This window comes from Augochlora pura, chromosome 4 (assembly GCF_028453695.1).
Source record: "Augochlora pura isolate Apur16 chromosome 4, APUR_v2.2.1, whole genome shotgun sequence".
Taxonomy (NCBI): Eukaryota; Metazoa; Arthropoda; class Insecta; order Hymenoptera; family Halictidae; genus Augochlora; species Augochlora pura.
The window spans coordinates 18,495,183-18,512,870 of NC_135775.1; the positions used below are offsets into that span (position 1 = coordinate 18,495,183).

The window sequence follows — 17,688 nt, forward strand, 5'->3', positions numbered from 1 at the left end:
ACCGAATGATCCTGTGCGAGAACAGTGCGAGGAGAGTAGCGCGAGAAATTCCGAGTGATAGCTAGAGCGAGAAAGAGACGAGCGTGAGGGTGAGAAAGAAAGGGGAATGAACGCGACGAGTGAGAGCAAGAAAGCGTGTGAGAGAAAAAGAGAGAGAGAGAGAGAGAGAGAACGAGAAAAAGAGAGAAAGAGAGAAAGAAGAAAAATATAATATTTGCGTTACCTTGCAAATTATAGAAGGAGAAAAGAAAAAGATGAAAACTGAAGGAAAATAAAATATTGAAAAAGATACTCCCTTTTCCGTAGACCCTGGTGGGACGATGCAATTGAACTGACTCACCCTCGATCTCACTTGATTTTTAATTATGCCTCGACAACAGCCTGGCCTGATATTAGTAAATTCATATTGAAGAACGTTATATAAGGTAATAATAATTATTATTATAATAATAATATTAATGATATATATATATATATATATATATAAAAATATATATATATAATTAAGAGTAAGAATAATAATAAATTTGTTATATTTCTACGCTGGGCTCTTTTTCGAGGCAGAAACGTTGATCGATATGAAAATCCCTGTTAACTGGTGAGCACATAATCGCCGCATTGTAATATTATTAACATTATTACGTTATTATGAAATTGTTGAAATAAATGAAATGAAAATAAACGTCTTCCATTTCCTCCTTCTTCACTTTCATTGCCAATCATGCGCGTATCTGGTAAGATAATTTATTCACACGATTATAATCATGGTTTTATGTTCTTTATTTGTGTTAATTAATTTATTCGCTTTCTGTTATTATAATAATTTTATATTGAATCGTTATTGCATAATAACAGGTAGACTGCGGATTTTTGTGCAAAATAAAAATTGTCTACCCCGAATGCATCAAATCGAAGTGAAACAAAAATTTGTTTCCATTATTAATATTTTTAATAAGATAAAAACGATTTAACAGCATTGTTCCATTTATCATTTGCATTTATTGTTTTGAATGCCACGTACTTATCTTTTTGTGTAAATGCATAAAATCCGTAATTTAATAATAAAAGAACCTTATATTTCCTGCCTGGAAAACCATTATCAACTAAAAACTTGTGATTAATTAGTAAACTAAGAATTTTTATGGAAAGTTCGATTTTCATGGACAATTTTTGGAACATCAAAACGAAGCAAATAATTGTTTAATCGTTTCAAATATTCTTTATGTGGAAAATAAATTGAAACATTCATCTGAAAATTTTTTCTCTCGAGTAAATGAAATAGACACTACATTTTGCAACTATTGTAGGACGTTAATACAAATATAAGATGTTAATATTAAAATTTTATACGAGAGAGTATTGTTATGCAGGTTGCTGAATGTACACATCGAATAGTTTACATTCTCCATATAACTTACAAATCATTTCACCTACAATTATATAACTTCTGCTGCACGGATAATTATGAACTGCAAAAGTTACATGGTTTCGAATGAAGCAGACGACGGCACATGAACTTTCGTATTTAACAATTTTCATGAAACATATAATTTAAAACTTATTCGAAGAGTCTAAGCTACATGACCCTACTTGTATAATATTCATTATAATATTAAATAACCAATCTTTTTTTATATCCTAGTGAAATGTCTATAAATGATGAACAATTTTCATGAAACATATAATTTAAAAGTTATTGAAACAGCCTGAGTTATATGAACCTCCTTGTATAATATTTATTATAACATTAAATAATCAATCTTCTTTTCACGTCCTTTAATAAATGATAAATCTTGGATCGCAATGGGAAAGGTAAAAATCACAGGAAGTACTTACTTCGTTTAATAATCTTTATTTCCTTGTAAAAAGAACTACCTAACGATCTATCTTAAATTTACGTCTACCAATGAAAAATCAATGTCTTGCATGAACATAGTCGCGGGCGTTTCTCATGCATATAATAGAGTACAAATTTTCCGGCTCAACAATATTTCTTTTCCTCCTCGTTTTTTTTTTTGTACATACAAAGTAAAGGTAAATTAACGTACACTCGCTGACACGATCATTCTTTTCTCTAGTAGACAAGAGATTCAACCGTAAATTCAGAAGGGGGGACCGGTCGGGTTACACAATCGAAACATCTCATCGGAGAGTACCATCGTAAACGAAAGATCCCATACGGAGGACCAGCGCGATACAACGTTCCGTAATTTCTCGAAATCCGTCACAGAAAATCAATGAATGTGCTCGCTCATTGAAAGAAACACAATATCCTTGCGCAAACGAAGAGAGCCACCGATACTGAAAGAACGTATTACGCGCACGTAAAAAATGAATGAATAAACGAATTACTTTTTCTGGCACCTTGAATATATAATTCAGCACAATTTATTGTCTACATAAAACTATTTCAACACACTTCTTACTATTCTAACAATTTATAGTTACGTTTATTATAACATTCTTCGATAAAATTTCAGAAATATTGTTCTCCGCCGTTGAATAAAAAGAATGTGCAGGTAAAAATGAAATCGCACGAACCGAATGGAAATGTTTTCCTCCGCTCTGACGAGCGGTTCAACGAGCGATGACGAGCGGGGGTCCAATCGCGACGTTTTCGTTTCAATGGTGCAGAATTCACGGAATTTGTTTATCATCGAGTGGAAGAAAACGAGTAAAATTTGTTTACGGACTAGTGCTGTTCACGCTTTATCGACGATGCACGTTTTGTGCGATGAATTCCAACACGTTCCGCTGATTGTTGCAACGCTAATAGAATAATTCGATTTACTTTTACTTCAACGTTAATCCCGAACAATTACCTTTACAGCTAAAAATGGAACAACGTTTCCGTCGACTGCGTCTGAGAATCGATAAGAGAATTTTTACGCGTATCGTTCAAACAGGTGGGCGAACGTTATAACAACGATAGCCGATCGGCGAAGAACTTTCAGAGCTCGTCGAGATCTCGGAAGCAATCAATTTCGAAGAGAGAAACACATTTCGACTAACAATAATCGATCCAACAAGTGCTTAAACGTATCCACGAAATAAATGTTAACCCCAGAATTCTAATATTCTTATGGCCGCATTTATTATCGTTAGGTTGTAACAATTATAAATGTATGTATCCTTAATAGTTATTACACTTTTTCTTTAAAATCTAATTAACTGTTATTATATTTGACATCGATGCCAAGGAGAAGTTTAAAATACGTAGTAAACGTAAAAATTACGTACATTAGTATTCTAGGGTTAATTGAAGATGTCAGCAACGATACAGAATTTATCAATCGTCAAACTTCTGCTAAGCCTTCGTTACATTCTCGATCATTACTTTTACCAATTAAACAATACTTTAAATCATTGCTAAGAGACTGAATTTCTATTGTTAATTATTTCTCTCTGTGATTGCAGAGATTGTTACGAATGTATAAAAAAACGAGTTGTAGAAGAAACGAACGAAATATTTATATGAATCCTAAGTCTTGTGATTAGCGCAGACAATTTTTATTTCCATAGAGATATCCGGTGTTTAATCGATATTATCAACAGGCAATAAAATTCTTACAAAGAAGCGGCTCGAAGAATTTGCTACAGTGTCAAAGAATTTACAGAATTCAACAAGATGGCTGAACACCGGTTCTCTGCGTCGTCGCTCGACTATGGCGGCCCGTTCGTGTAACATGACATAACTGACATCTTCAATCGCACTTGAGCTGTAAGATGCGCGTAAAATCGTCTCATCGTGATTCTCATACACAATATCATTCCTCGCATTCTCGAGTGAACAACGCTATAAAATATATAGAAGTAAAATGTATAGAAATGAATAAGCATCACCTAGTTACTCCACACTCGGGGGACTAAATTCTAGTTATTGTATCTTGTTCAAGGAAGACACGTGTCGCTCTATCAAGGAGTGAAATTCGTCGCTCTGATCGCGAACGGTGGTGGTGCGTCGATCGTAAACGATCGTCGCGTATATGTTTTGCGCGTACGTGTGTGTGTGTGTGTATTTATGTGTACGTGATGCCGTGCACGCGACAGAGGACAACGAATCGCAAAGGTCCGACGAGTATCATAAAAACCATTGGCTTTCCTTCGTAATGTCCGCACATCAGATTGATGGTTACCGTTTACGCTTGTCTCTTTTCATTTCTTTTCTTTTCTTTCGTTTGGTTTAGTATGCCAGAATTATCGCGTCGACATTACAATTGAACATACGTGAACGTCCGGTTCGTCGTTCGGACTCGGTTCGGGTGTTTCTCGTTCTACAAATTTCATGTTCTCGAGTATAAAATTATCAAAACGACATGCAATTACCTGGGGGGAATGATTCGTTCGTGTTGTAGACGTAAAATGAATAACCTCGCAGGTTCTTACTTTGTTCTTCTTCGTTTACATTGGAAATTGCCACGTTTTCTCTCTCACTCTCAATCTCCATCTCCCTCTCTCTCTCTCTTTCTCTCTCAGCCGTGATGGTGATTCCCGTGATCGACAAAACTGATAAATTTTTCGTTCTCGTTCTTTTTTTCGGCTTTCCGTTCGTAATTATATACAATATAACATCACTCGTTAACAACGGGCTTGATTCACGAGGCACAACTGTAGGCAATCGGTACGAAAAAATCAACGATCTTTATAACGAGCGCAACCGTAAACATTCTTCGCAAGTAGGAGAAAAAACCTATTTTCTATTAGAGAAAACATGACCGTTTAACAATCATCTGCGCGTTATGCATGTAGTGTGAATATGATATTTTTTTTCCCCGTATATTGGTATACGATACATTTTTTTTTTTTTACTTTTACTCGTCTCATTTATAACGATTAAGAACGCAGGGCCGTGATATTGTACTTCTAATGTGCGTTTTCGTATCAGCAAATCTTCCACGAAATTTCGTTCGAATTTCTCGCCGTCGGAAATATCATGGGGTGAGGGGGGGAAGCGTAAAGAAGCGATTATGCAGTTTCGAAATCGCGATGGACGAAGGCCAGATGCTCTGGCCTTGCGGAAAGGAATTTGTTAACGAGCTCTTTAACCCCTTGCACTATAATAACGTGGCAGACTCGTGGTGAAGATTTTATGCAAGCTCTAATTAATATGAATAATGTTAATTTCTTCTGCGTCGAATTAAAAATAAATTCTTCTGTCATCAAAGTATAGAAACGAAGGTGAATATAAACAATATAGGAAAAAAGATTGTCTAAATGAGTGCTAAGCATGAAAGGAGCGATTGTGCAAGGGGTTAACGACGAGTCTGAAAATCATTCAACAATCTGAAAACGATTCGACGATATTCAGGTCATTGTTATGCTAACCCTCGGTCAAATGCAATCGTAACAAATGATATAAAACAATTGCTGTACTTTTATACTTTAAACTAGAATGTGAGTTCGACGAAATAAAATTTCAAGCTAGTTTCGATTTTTCAAGCATCTTCAACTGTATCTCACCGAAGGTTAACATTGTTCATCGTACGGATAAATAAACAATTAAATAACGTATATCGACTTGTAAACGACGCAATCTTTGTCTCCGATCCATCATACACTCCCTTAAAACAGTTCCATATTCGTACATCGTCTCTTCACACTTCTTATCAACGATTTAATCGTACACTTCAAATCGCAATAAAAAGCAACGACTATAACATTTGACAAAGTTACGTAACCTTGATATAGCCGACAATTTCGCGAGAAGCGTATGAAGGACGAGAAAAGCGTCTCAAGATCGAGGTCATTTACGAAATAATAATAATGCGTCGCATCCGTCGAAGACGTGAAACTGTTCGGTTTGTGGATACCGTGATGCCTCGCAGTTGCGAACACTTGGAATAATAATCGCTTTGAACTTATTTCTCGATGGTTTGTCCGTCCAGACGAAACTGTCAGGTTATGACCGTGGCTTGCAAACGTTTTCGTAACCAATCCCGACGAAACAGCGAAAACAGTCGTAACGTTGCGACGCAATCTGCCAGGTCGGCGAATCGGATTCATCACGGCTCCCCGCGGCGTTGGTTCGGGACCGGGTTTCTCGCGAAACCGCGATGTACCCGCTAGATTACAATAATGGCAACGGTAATTCGCACGATTAATATCAAAATTATTTGATATCTACGTTCTATGCTTATCCGGTTCCCGATAATTACCCGAGTTTACTCATCTAGAACAGGCGATCAATGGACATTGATTTAACGGTGACTTCCTAAGTGATTTTCTTTTTTTACCTTTTCTTTCTCTTCGTTTTTCGAATTCATGGTTGCGATGAAAGCCGACAGATTTCGAAGCGGAGAAACTATAGTACCTTTAACCCTCTCAGTATCGATCTGTTTGATACAGTTTGAAAAAGTTCCGGAATAAAATCATAACAGTTTCGTAAAGCCTGATAATTGAAATAGATCCAAAAAGAAGATAAAGCGAAACTGTTGTTTACTTAGAAAAATATTAACACTTTACCGACCGGTAGCATATAAATAGGATTTTTCTATCCGATCGGTCGCCTTAGTAACCAATCATTTTTGTTAGTTTCAACATTATTATATAAGCTTTAATATTATCATATAACTTTATAGATATTAAATATCCTTCGCGATTGATAACATAAATAAAATTGAAATAGAAATGAAAATTTAACGTGAAACTAAATATTTATGATCGAATTACCGGTCGGTAAAGTGTTAATTCATCCTCAACATTTGAGAGGAGAAGGGTTAAGCAGAAGTGTCGCAACCCTCTCACCGCAACCCTGTTCGGATTCGCTCCGCGTCCGTTTCAGCGCGCTCGCGACAAAGGTTCCGAAGGAAGACAAATTAATCGCGGCCGCGATTAATTCTAACAATATAAGACGCCGCCGAGCAATGGTCTAGATCATGCTTCGTCGACGACCGATATCGAGTCGAACGCAACGATTGTCGTTGGTAACGATCGGCGATCACGGAACCGCGTGCGGTGCACGCGGCTGCGTCGGTTTTGGAAAACTCGGGGACCCACGAAAGCGTTTACGTATGGGAGAACCCTTAATTTCGGCAAATAGGTATCGTCGCGGTAACGAAACGGAATTCAAATGGATTCGATATTTTATTTAGCAGTACTTCTAACGCTTAGTTTAATTAATTTAAGTGGTACGTTACTATGCAACGAGTGCCATTGAGCTTTGTTTCTTCACGAATTCAGAAGTTGCGATGATCCTGCGACGTCGACAGTCGTGTACACGAGTATAAAACGAAGAAACGATCGATTGTTCGAGATGATCGACCTCTGGATGATGGCCGAGCGTTTTCGTGTACGCCGGCCATCGGCGGCGGCGGCGGCGTTATCGGCTCCGCGATTACGCGCGTGTTAGACGGAAGAAGAAGACGGTAGTCGTAAATACCAGGAACGAAGTAAAAATGTTGATTCGGCGCGCGTGTTCCGATCGTCGAATTGCCGCGTTCCCCCGATTTCTTCAATGGCTCGATAATTTTCGTAATCGTTCGGAGATAGGCGCGAAAGAATCTCTGCGACGCGTTTCGTCGCGCGGCTCGATGCCAACTGAGTTTCTCGACTGTACCGTAAATAAGTCTGCTGCGTGGCACCGTATGAAAATGAATCCGATCGGTTGTCGAATCGTAACGGTGTCTCAAAGAAATCGTTGCGGGCACGCAATTTATAATTTGCTAAGTTCCGCGGAAGTTACTTTCCACGATAGATCTCTATAATGTGATCCTGGTCCACGTACTCGAATATATGCGGCGCGTCCATCAGGATCCCGATGGTTCCCGCGGTGGTTACGATGAAGAAGATGTACAGCTGCAGTCGGTCAATTACCATCGCCACGTATTTCCAATCTTCCCTTGTCTGCGAACACCGGGCAAATTGTTATTAAATATTCCCTTCTTAGGTTCCTCGATTATACAAACCGCACCTATTTTATTTTTAATAGGAGGTTTCTCGAGATTATCATCGGCTTTTGAAATCTATTCTATGTATAGAATAAAAAATATAAAATAAAACATGTAGAAAACATGTATAAAATAAAAGATAAATATAATAATAAAAGACCTTCGAATGATCTTAGGAGAAAATATTCTTCTGTACATTTTTTATTTATACATTGGTGATATTGCACCGTCAATTAAATTGCTCTAACTAAGATTTTCTAATAAATAACTCATGAAAATATGTTGTAATAAATAACAGTTTAATAAATATCTCAAGCTAAATATCCAATAGAAAGGAAAAACGCGATCATTTTCAAAATGGAGAACACAGTACAAAATGAACATGAAAATGTGGCCTGCATTTGTTGTAACCATTTCGCCATTTCCGAATTTTGTTTCCTAATAATTGCTAAATTATATCAATTAGCAAGTTTAACATTTAGGAGATTTGAGTTATTCAACACGTCTCCTACTCTGACGTTTTCCTTAAAATTTAAACACTTCAAGGATCATCTTTCTTCCAGAGTGTCTGTCTTTGAATGAAAAAAAAGATCATTCGTTCTCATCTCCGAAATCTACAAATAAACTACGCCTTACCTGTATGTACAAATCCTCGTTTCTCAAGTGTTCGGCAATAAATTCGACGGCCTCGGTAGCCTTGCTCGCTTCCGGGCTAAGTAACACGGAGTCCGAGCTCTCGGATCCTCTTCTATCGGCCAAGCCTTCGCCGCCGGTAGCGCTCGAGCTGCTGGTAGTGTGATGAACCTTCCTGTTGATCTTGCAATTAGGATGATGAAGATTGGACAGCTCCATCACCTCCATCTTCGATTTGGCTAACGAGGCGGGCAGGTGTTTCGGCAACTCTGTCGGGCTTCCCGAGTAAGTAGATGTCGGCAATGTCACGTTCGGTATCTCCATCATCCACCTGAGCCTGGTCTTCTTCGGTCTTCTCATCAGCAGCATGGCCGGCAGGTACTTGAGGAAGATCTTTCTGATGAGCTGCGGCATCCTGTGCGTCCGGGGTCCACGGAAGTTCCAGTTGATGATGATCACGGTCACCAGGATACTGACGGTGTTCATGATGAAGGTGAATAGGAGGTACTTGGCGATCAACGGTAACACGAGCGACGTGGGCGGCAGGATCTTGCTGACCAGCAACAAAAACACGACCAGTGATAGGAGAATGCTGATGCCGAGCGTCACTTTCTCGCCGGCTTCCGCGGGAAGGTAGAAGACCAGCACGCAGAGGAATGAGATCAGAACCGTCGGTAGGATCAAGTTCACCGTGTAGAATAACGTCTTGCGTCTGATTATGATGTAGAACGTGATGTCCGTCTCGGTCGGGAAGTCGCCCTGGTATGTGTTCAAGTACGCTGGCACGCTAATGATGTCCCAAGTGCCACTTTTCCAGTAATCGGACAGATCCACGAAGTTCTTGTTGTTGTACAGTGCCAAGGAGACCTGGTCGCCGTTGAACGTCCACGAACCGAATTTCATGATGCAGGTCTGCTGATCGAACGGGAAGTACGTGACGTCGATGGTGCAAGAACTTTGGTAAATCGCTGGCGGCACCCAGAGGACGTCGCCGTTGGGGTAAATTAGAACGTTGCTTTTGTAACGTACTTCGTAGTTGCCGTCCGCGCTGAAAATGGGTCGATGCATTCAATTATTTGGGCGAGGCTTTGGCTGGAAAGTTTTGTGGGGCGCGCGGGCGATCAAATTTATATGCGAACGTTTCAGTCGAGGCAGACTGAGAGATACGAATTGACACAGAGGTGTCGTTGTCAGCTGACTACGGTAATTAATGTTTTTGCAGATGTTCTAATTAGACTGCAGGTTTCTAATGGCGCGAGAATAATTTACTAATTTTAGAAAGTCGGAAACTGTATATGTAGTTTTTACCATGAGTACACAGAATTTACAATCTTGGTATGATTGATATTTTTCTATACAGTATCAATAATATCATAATGAAGATATTTTTAATATTGGAAATGTTAGAGTGATGAATATTAAATTGAAAAGTTAATTTATATAAATCTTTACAAATTATTGGAAACTATATATGTGTGCCTCATTCGACAAAATTTTGTAATATGTCATTGTACAAAGATTAAAAATAAGAAAATAATTAATTTCAGCGTGCCATATTAAATCAGCAGATTTTATATATTCATCATAAAAAATAGTTGATAATGAGTACCAGATAAATTTAAATTGAATTATTTGTAAATTTCTGCTTAAATTTCGTTTCTTGCTACTTGACTAGTAATTATTGTTATATAGAATATTATGCGATACGTACTTGTTAAACAAGACAATATCAGGTTTCCATACTTTGTCCGGTGGCAACCTGAGGACACCGATACCACCATAATCTGCTTCGTCCCATTGCAATTGGTAATCCGTCCAGATGAATCGCAGCCATACGTTAGACTTCATGATCTGATTTTTCTCGTTCTACAAATTAATTATGGTTACTAGGTATACCGAACTGCGCAGACAATATATATTGATTATAAAAAAATATACGTATCCTGCATAACAATATGAGGTACAATTATAAAAATTACTGAAAGAAGACGTTTACAAACGCAGCACAATGTCTGTGCAATTATATTATATTATTAAATCGCATAAATATAGAATATGTTAATGAAACGTTAAAATATAGCATATGTAGTGCTTTATTAAAATCGATAACAATTGAAGTGACAGTAAGAGATATTATAAAAATTGGAAAACGAATTTAATATTAGAAGAAATAAACTTGGAAGATCGCATAATTATTAATTTTTATAGTATTTCAAAAAATGGGGATGTATTGTCTTCAGTATATTTATACATGGCAACTGTAATATAATAACGTCAAACTGATATTACAATTTATGATTTTAACATCTTTCTTCAACAATTCCGTGTAACATGAATATATTGGAAAATATTGAATATTTATATTTCTATTCTTATGATTAGAATTTTCTTTTGCAAGTATATAATTCTGAGTAATTAAAATATACTCAAGAACACATAGGAATATTTCTATTATACTTAGAATTATTTATATTACATTCATAATGATCTTGTAGCTTTGACATTTTTATGCAAGCTCGAAAACATTTATATCCCCACGTTTTCCATTAGCAGAATGCAGAAAGCTCGTAATACATAAATGAAACAAAGAAAATGCGCAACCATACGAGGCAAAAAGTTCTGCACTTTGTTATTATTCCGAATATGCATGAGCGACTAGAGACAGACGCGCCCATGCGCCCTTTAAACGAGGCGCACTGACATAATGAATAATTCCGCGAATTTGGACGGGTTCACAATTGGATTCCTCGAGAAACAACATCAAAGAACAGAAAATGAAAATGAGACGATCGAGGAATCGTAATTCAACGACGACGATCGTTATCAGTAACAAAATATTTGTGGAAGGCGTAGCGCGGAAATGTTGATAATGAGATTCTCACCACGTTGATCAACTGCACGAAAGCCAGGCCAAAGTTCACGTGCACCTTCTCCGTCATATTCTGAACTGGTCTGATGAGTTTATTGTATCCTCTGAACAGATCACGGACCAACCTCTCCTCATCTTCGGAGCAGAGACCTGGGGAACGACGACGATTAATGGATCAAACCGATCACGAACAATATTAGAAACGTTCCACTGATCGCGCGTGTTGTTAAGTGATCGCTTACCGACGCAAAAAGCCGCGGATATCAGGAGAAGACGCGCGAGCCGCAAACAAAAATGCATTTTGGGCAGGTTTTAGGTGTCCCACCCGCAGACACCCTTACTCCACGGCCACCGCCGCAGATCAATATGAGTACGCAGACGCTGGCCAATAAGTGCATTTCCTTTCTTGCCATCCGATCCGCCGGCACACACCCTGCTCCATTCTCGTGCAACAAATTAACAAGCCTTGCCAGATATTTTAACGCGAACGCGAACTTCCTCTTCGAAATTCACTGTTTTTGCTAGTCGCGTTTGTTGAGTTGCACTCCTTTTGTAAAACGCACTTTGAAACGCGCGTTTCGGATGCGTTTCGGGGCTCGATGCGTAGGGGGTGACTGGGCAGGGTCCCGCACGGGGGATGCAGTCGACAGATGCGCACGCTGCATGCTTACAATGGCTACCTGGGAACTGCTTTATCGAGAGATTTTGGACAAATTCGGGTCGACGACCACACCGGGCATTTTTGTTCCAAATCAAAATATTCTAAGACGACATTTTTCATAATTGAGAATATCATGAAATTTTTCCAATTTCGTCATAATTTTATATTTGTACTAAATTTTTGCCAGAAATCTATTCAATGCGTAGTCTAAGTAATAATTTAATATCTAAGTTAATATCTACGTCGAACTATTTGTAGAAGACAATGCTTATTTTTCATTGGAGAAAAGATGAATATGTCTCGCAAGCTCGATTGGTTATTTATTAACTGTACAGCTTAGTTTTCATTTTGCAATTAAAACTCATTTACTTGCAGAGATTTTAAGGTGTATTCTCAATATGCCATGTGAAACTTGGAAATGTTTCTAACAAATAAGTTTACCAGAAATTTGGAAATTTTGGGTCATTGACGATTATTTTTAATAATTTTGAGATCAATGAATCTCAGTTAACCGTATGTATAATCTAATGTAAAAAATAAATCTTTTGCAGTTAACTAATGGATATTTTAGATTTGTATTTCTTGTTATTGAATTTTGATGGATATATTTTCTAAATATCTAAGTTATCTGTATTTATAATCTGTATTTCTAAATAATGTCAAATATATATAATAAATGTTGATAACGAGATATATATTTGAAATGAGTACAAACTTAACACTTTATCGACCGGTAGCCTATAAATCGGCTTTTTCTTACAATCGGTAGCTTTGTGAATCAGTTGTCGTGGTTACTAATAATTCATTACCTATTATTGAGATAAATATATTAAATGGTAATAGCGCAAGCTTCGATATTACTATATAATTTTTTAAGTATTAAATATCTATTGCGTTTAATAGAATAAATAAAATCAAAATAGAAACGAAAATTTAACATTGACCTAAATGTTTATGGCCGAATGACCGGTCGATAAAGTGTTAAAATCATTTTGTAACGTGTTTCGTTTATACTTATATCTCGTCTGTGCTTGGCAGTGAAGACCTACCGTAGATAAATCCCGACGGTTTCCATTAATTGATCCAAAGCTTCGCGTGTTGTAGCCGTTCGCGCCCACTAGGAGTCGCCATTGTATGAAGGTAACACGTATTGTACATACAGGGTGTCCCCAAAAACACGATATAAACGATCAGGTAGCAATTTTGCACGAAAAAATATGTCAAGAAGAAAAGGTTAAATATTTTCGTTGAATTTTTTTATTTCCAACAAATGAGTTCATTGAATGAAACGCATTTGAACTTGAACAACAAGTTTATAACTTTGTTAAACATGCTCTTCATGTCAACCCTATATTGTTACAAAATGTTTATTGCATTTGCTTTTTATGGTAACACTATATAAAGATATTCTTCTCAGAAACAAAACTAAAACAATTAGTAGAATTTGAGGATATTTTTACATTATTTACAACTTATTTAAATTGTTAAAAAAAAGAGGAGATATTGTTCAACGATATACGTTATTTTTCGATTAACACAGGCGACTTTTACTTTGCATGAAAATCCAGTCTATCAATGTCTGAAAAATAATAACAGTATGACTTTATATTTAATAAATATTGCACAAACGACTTTTACTTTATATGAAAATCCAGTCTATCAATATCTAAGAAATAATAATAGTATGATTTTATATTTAATAAATATTGCGGCTCTTTTGTGAAGTTTCTAAAATTTCGTGCGCTTTTATTCATTGGCCGCGGCATGTTAAGAATAATATCGAAATTTCAATGAAAAGCATGCAAATAGTCATTCCGTTCTATTACTTTGATACAAATGCCTCCAGACCGCGCGGCTTAAAGGATTCTATTTTAAGCTTCATTTACAATTTCATTTGCTACGTTATTCCTGTCTGTAACGAGCCTAATTCAAGCGCGACTAAATTGGTCGACGACGAGAGCTGTGTCCCGCAAAATTCGCGCCACAACCGCGCTTCATAATTTATGAGTTGGAAGTTATTATCATACGGCGAAGGTGACGTCGTTCAAACGAGTTTCGAAAAATGTTTTTAATACTCCGCTCTGTTTCGAAGATCTTGCTAGCTTTCGCAAGAATTATACTAAGCAGTTGCAAGTAACTTACCTTTTCATAAAATAGAAATATTTACTATTTCTGTACGTTATTGTAGTAAGGATTAGTTATTGATTTTATACTGTTCAATTTAACAATAGAAGGAAGAAGGAAAGTAAAACTTAAAATAAAAAGAAGATAGATGAAATAATAGGTGTTTGTACTTATTACGATATGCGAAAGATAGGTACGCAATTATTTGTATTCTTAACCCTTTCGTTACAGGTGCCGACTAGAATCGACATATAATACTATATAAATATAGTATACATAATTATATAGAATAGAATATGATTATCTGTTAATGAAATACAATATAATACAATATAATTCAATACAGTACAATAAAATGCAATACAATACAATGTAGTACAATACAACATTATATGATATAGTATAATATAATATAATATAATATAAGACTATAAATGACCCGTTGCATGGCGTCACTCCAGCGGAGCGATCTGCTGTAACGAAAGGGTTAATCATTTTAACAAGTCCAAAATAATGTAACAGTATCTTTAAATTTGCGTAACATTTTCAATGTCATGAATTTGATAAAAAAATGTTTTCATATCTCTGAGTCTATCAGTTATTGCCACATATAAATTATATAGTAAAATAGACAAAAGGATACTTGAAGTAATGTGGTAATGGGTTTTTGAAATATTAAGTGGACGATAAATTGGTAAAATATTTAAATTCGCGGTCTAATCATAAACACCAAATTCTTCAATGGTATCTCAATCGACTAGACGGATTTTGCAAGTACCACGGAATACGATTACGCGTCGCCGAATTTATGAGCGGTCGAAGTTTCCGCATTTTCCTCGCAGCACGCCGCGCGACACGCGCGTTTTCATTTCAACCATTAGATCGTACCAACGACGACATCGAAGAGGGTAGGTCGACAGTAGTTTCAGGCTGGTTCCATAGCCGCGGAAAGCACTGTCTTTCAAGGAGTTCCCGTCTGTCTAGCGCCCCCATGTATATTCTAATATGTCTGTTGCGAGCGCGATTCTCTAAGTAAGATATCTGTATTTTCTCAACACGATGTCCCCACGCGAACGGGGTCAAGTATCTATTTCGAGCCCGTCGCCTGACAAAATAGCAGTCTGACTAAGGAAACCGACAGAAGATTTTGCGGCCAGATGGCAAATGGATCGCACGGTCGACTGCAACCGCCGCGCATCAATTTCGAATAAGGTCCTTAAAGCTTGATCGAGTTTCTGGAACGTTAGCTCGCTTACCCGTGTTAGATCTTTCGCGGGGCGTTCCAGTTTTCCGTCCGTGAGTCGTCGTTAAACTGTTCCCTAAGTCTATTTTCGCTTTCTCAATAACTTTGGTCACTGTTTGGCCCTGCGGAAGAGCTTTCACGCGCGGCTCCTAAAGAAATTCTATGGAGCACGGGATATTCTCGCCGACTGTATCGACACGGTCGTTCCACCTCGCGAAATGTCGAACAGTTCTTAGTTAACCCTTTGCACTATATTAGCGAGTTAGACTCGTGATAAAAATTCAATGATAGATCTAATAAATTAAGAAATTATTAATTTCTTCTAAATCGAAATCAAATTGAATTCTTCTGTTATTAAAATCTAGAAATGGAAGTAAGTAAAGGCAATATAAAAGACAAAAATTATCTGGTCCTATTAAGGACAGTATTAACGCAGCGCGTAAGGAGTCGTAGTGCTCTTACATATTTATTAATCTATCGAGAACATTGACAAATTTCTTCAACAAGAAAAAATCAAAATGATCAACCCAGTGAAAATAGTTCTAATCAAATGAAAATAATTCTGAGAAGCTAACGAATAAAATAATTCATTGAGAATCTTTTAAATCGCTCGACAAAAACCGTGCGATATAGTTGCATATTTCGCGAGACCCGTTGCCGTTTTTGTTCGCGCCGCTCGACGATTTTTTTCCCGCCGTTTATTCGCCCGGATAGTTGCCGCTCGCAACGATTCTGGATTTATTTTTCAGTTGTCACACGTTTCGCAGCCCACGGTGGAAGTGTACGATTTTGTTCGTGGCGTTTGAATCGTGCCAACCCTTTCCCGCACGGTCAAGGGCCAGGTTTCGACAGGATGAAGAGCGTATCCGAAAAAAAAGGGAGAATTCCGACGTGGCTCCAACCCTTGCGCGCGAACGCTCAAAGGAAGGGGGCACGCACATGCGTCGAATAAAGCGGTCCGCATTGTCGGGGCGAAATTGCCTTTGCAATGTTCAGGAGGCTGTTTCCATTCGGTCGCCTTCTACGACAACCTGTATTTTGTCTGAGCAGGGCTCCGCGCGGAAAGAAAGAAGATAGGGACTCGGTCGGCCGCCCTTAACGTATGATGATACCCTTTGAGGACTCTGAACGTTATCTGGCCGCGACCATTGTACGGGCTGGACTCGAAACTTTAGAATGGAGGAGACACAATGGTAATAAGACTAACCATACTAAGCGGGACGGAATGGAAACGTCAGCTCGATGCAAGATTAATCGTGGTTTTCTTGAGGCGTGTGTTACTCGAGTATGGCGCGTGCTGTGCCGAAACTATAGTTAATTATTTTAGTACGTGCAAATAGCTTTTGACTTGTATTAGTCTATAGTCAACGTCATAGATTATTAATTAATATTCTAAATACTTATAATACAATATAAAATTATATATAATAATTTTAATAATATAATGTTCATACTTATTTCTAAGCAACACGCCCACTGCAAAATTAAAATGAATTCTACTGCAACGATGAATATGATTTTTAAAATACAGTGTCTAATATAATTTCTAATATCAAAATAAATATCCTAATTAATACGAAACAAAGCTATCAAATCTTTTCAACAATCTACTATTATAACATTGATTCAATGTTACACAATTGATTACAAAAAATTAATTAAAAATAATATCATGGATAAATGGTGTCTAGATTTCTGTAGGAACGTCGAAGCGTTAAGAATATAAACATTAATACCATTCGGACACGATGGTAAAAACGGAGGGTCACAGTGAACGATATTACAGCGCCATATTTAGAGAGAAGTAAAAGTTTCGATACGGAACAGAAATGAAAGTAGTGCAGGTGCACTGTGCGAAATCCTCATCGAGATAAAAAAAAACGCCAATGGAGGATCACTTACACAGTTGCAGTAAACACCTGTGCAATTGTGGCTCGTTAAGAGGATTCGGTTTGACGATCCCTTTTCTGCTTCCCTTTCCTTTAATTCTACAACATTGTCTGACAGTAACGCGATTATGTTTGCTTAATATTTCCGCGAGGAACCAGGCAACCGTCTTTCTCAATTACCTTACGATACTCGCGGATCTTCTCTCGATAATTCAATGCAGATCTGCGATCGGAGGGTTACTGACAACTGGTAAGCTGTTCTTTATAGATGCAACATTCGGATTGGTCAAATACAATTGCTATTCATTTGTAATTTTATTTTTAAGATAATGTTATTTTCTGGCTCTCAATTGGGATTTTACATATGTCAGCTGTTTATATTA

The 17,688-nt window shown here is 37.4% G+C and overlaps 1 protein-coding gene across 1 annotated transcript; it reads right to left on the reverse strand.

The window, feature by feature from the left end:
• Positions 1-1,836: 1,836 nt before the first annotated feature.
• Positions 1,837-11,930, reverse strand: Nachrbeta1 (nicotinic acetylcholine receptor beta1). The gene is made up of 5 exons (XM_078178684.1): positions 11,631-11,930; positions 11,402-11,538; positions 10,231-10,385; positions 8,523-9,567; positions 1,837-7,842 (listed from the first exon to the last, which is right to left on the reverse strand). The coding sequence occupies exons 1-5, from the start codon at positions 11,686-11,688 to the stop codon at positions 7,678-7,680; spliced, it is 1,560 nt and encodes a 519-aa protein (XP_078034810.1). The 5' UTR covers positions 11,689-11,930; the 3' UTR covers positions 1,837-7,677.
• Positions 11,931-17,688: the final 5,758 nt, after the last annotated feature.

Excerpts from the sequence above, each read along its gene's own strand:
- Nachrbeta1 (XM_078178684.1), bottom strand. The coding sequence starts at position 11,688 with ATGCATTTTTGTTTGCGGCTCGCGCGTCTTCTCCTGATATCCGCGGCT. Across the intron at positions 9,568-10,230 it reads GATATTGTCTTGTTTAACAA|CGCGGACGGCAACTACGAAG; the intron begins GTACGTATCGCA and ends ACCCATTTTCAG. Across the intron at positions 7,843-8,522 it reads ACGAGGATTTGTACATACAG|ACAAGGGAAGATTGGAAATA; the intron begins GTAAGGCGTAGT and ends CGGTGTTCGCAG.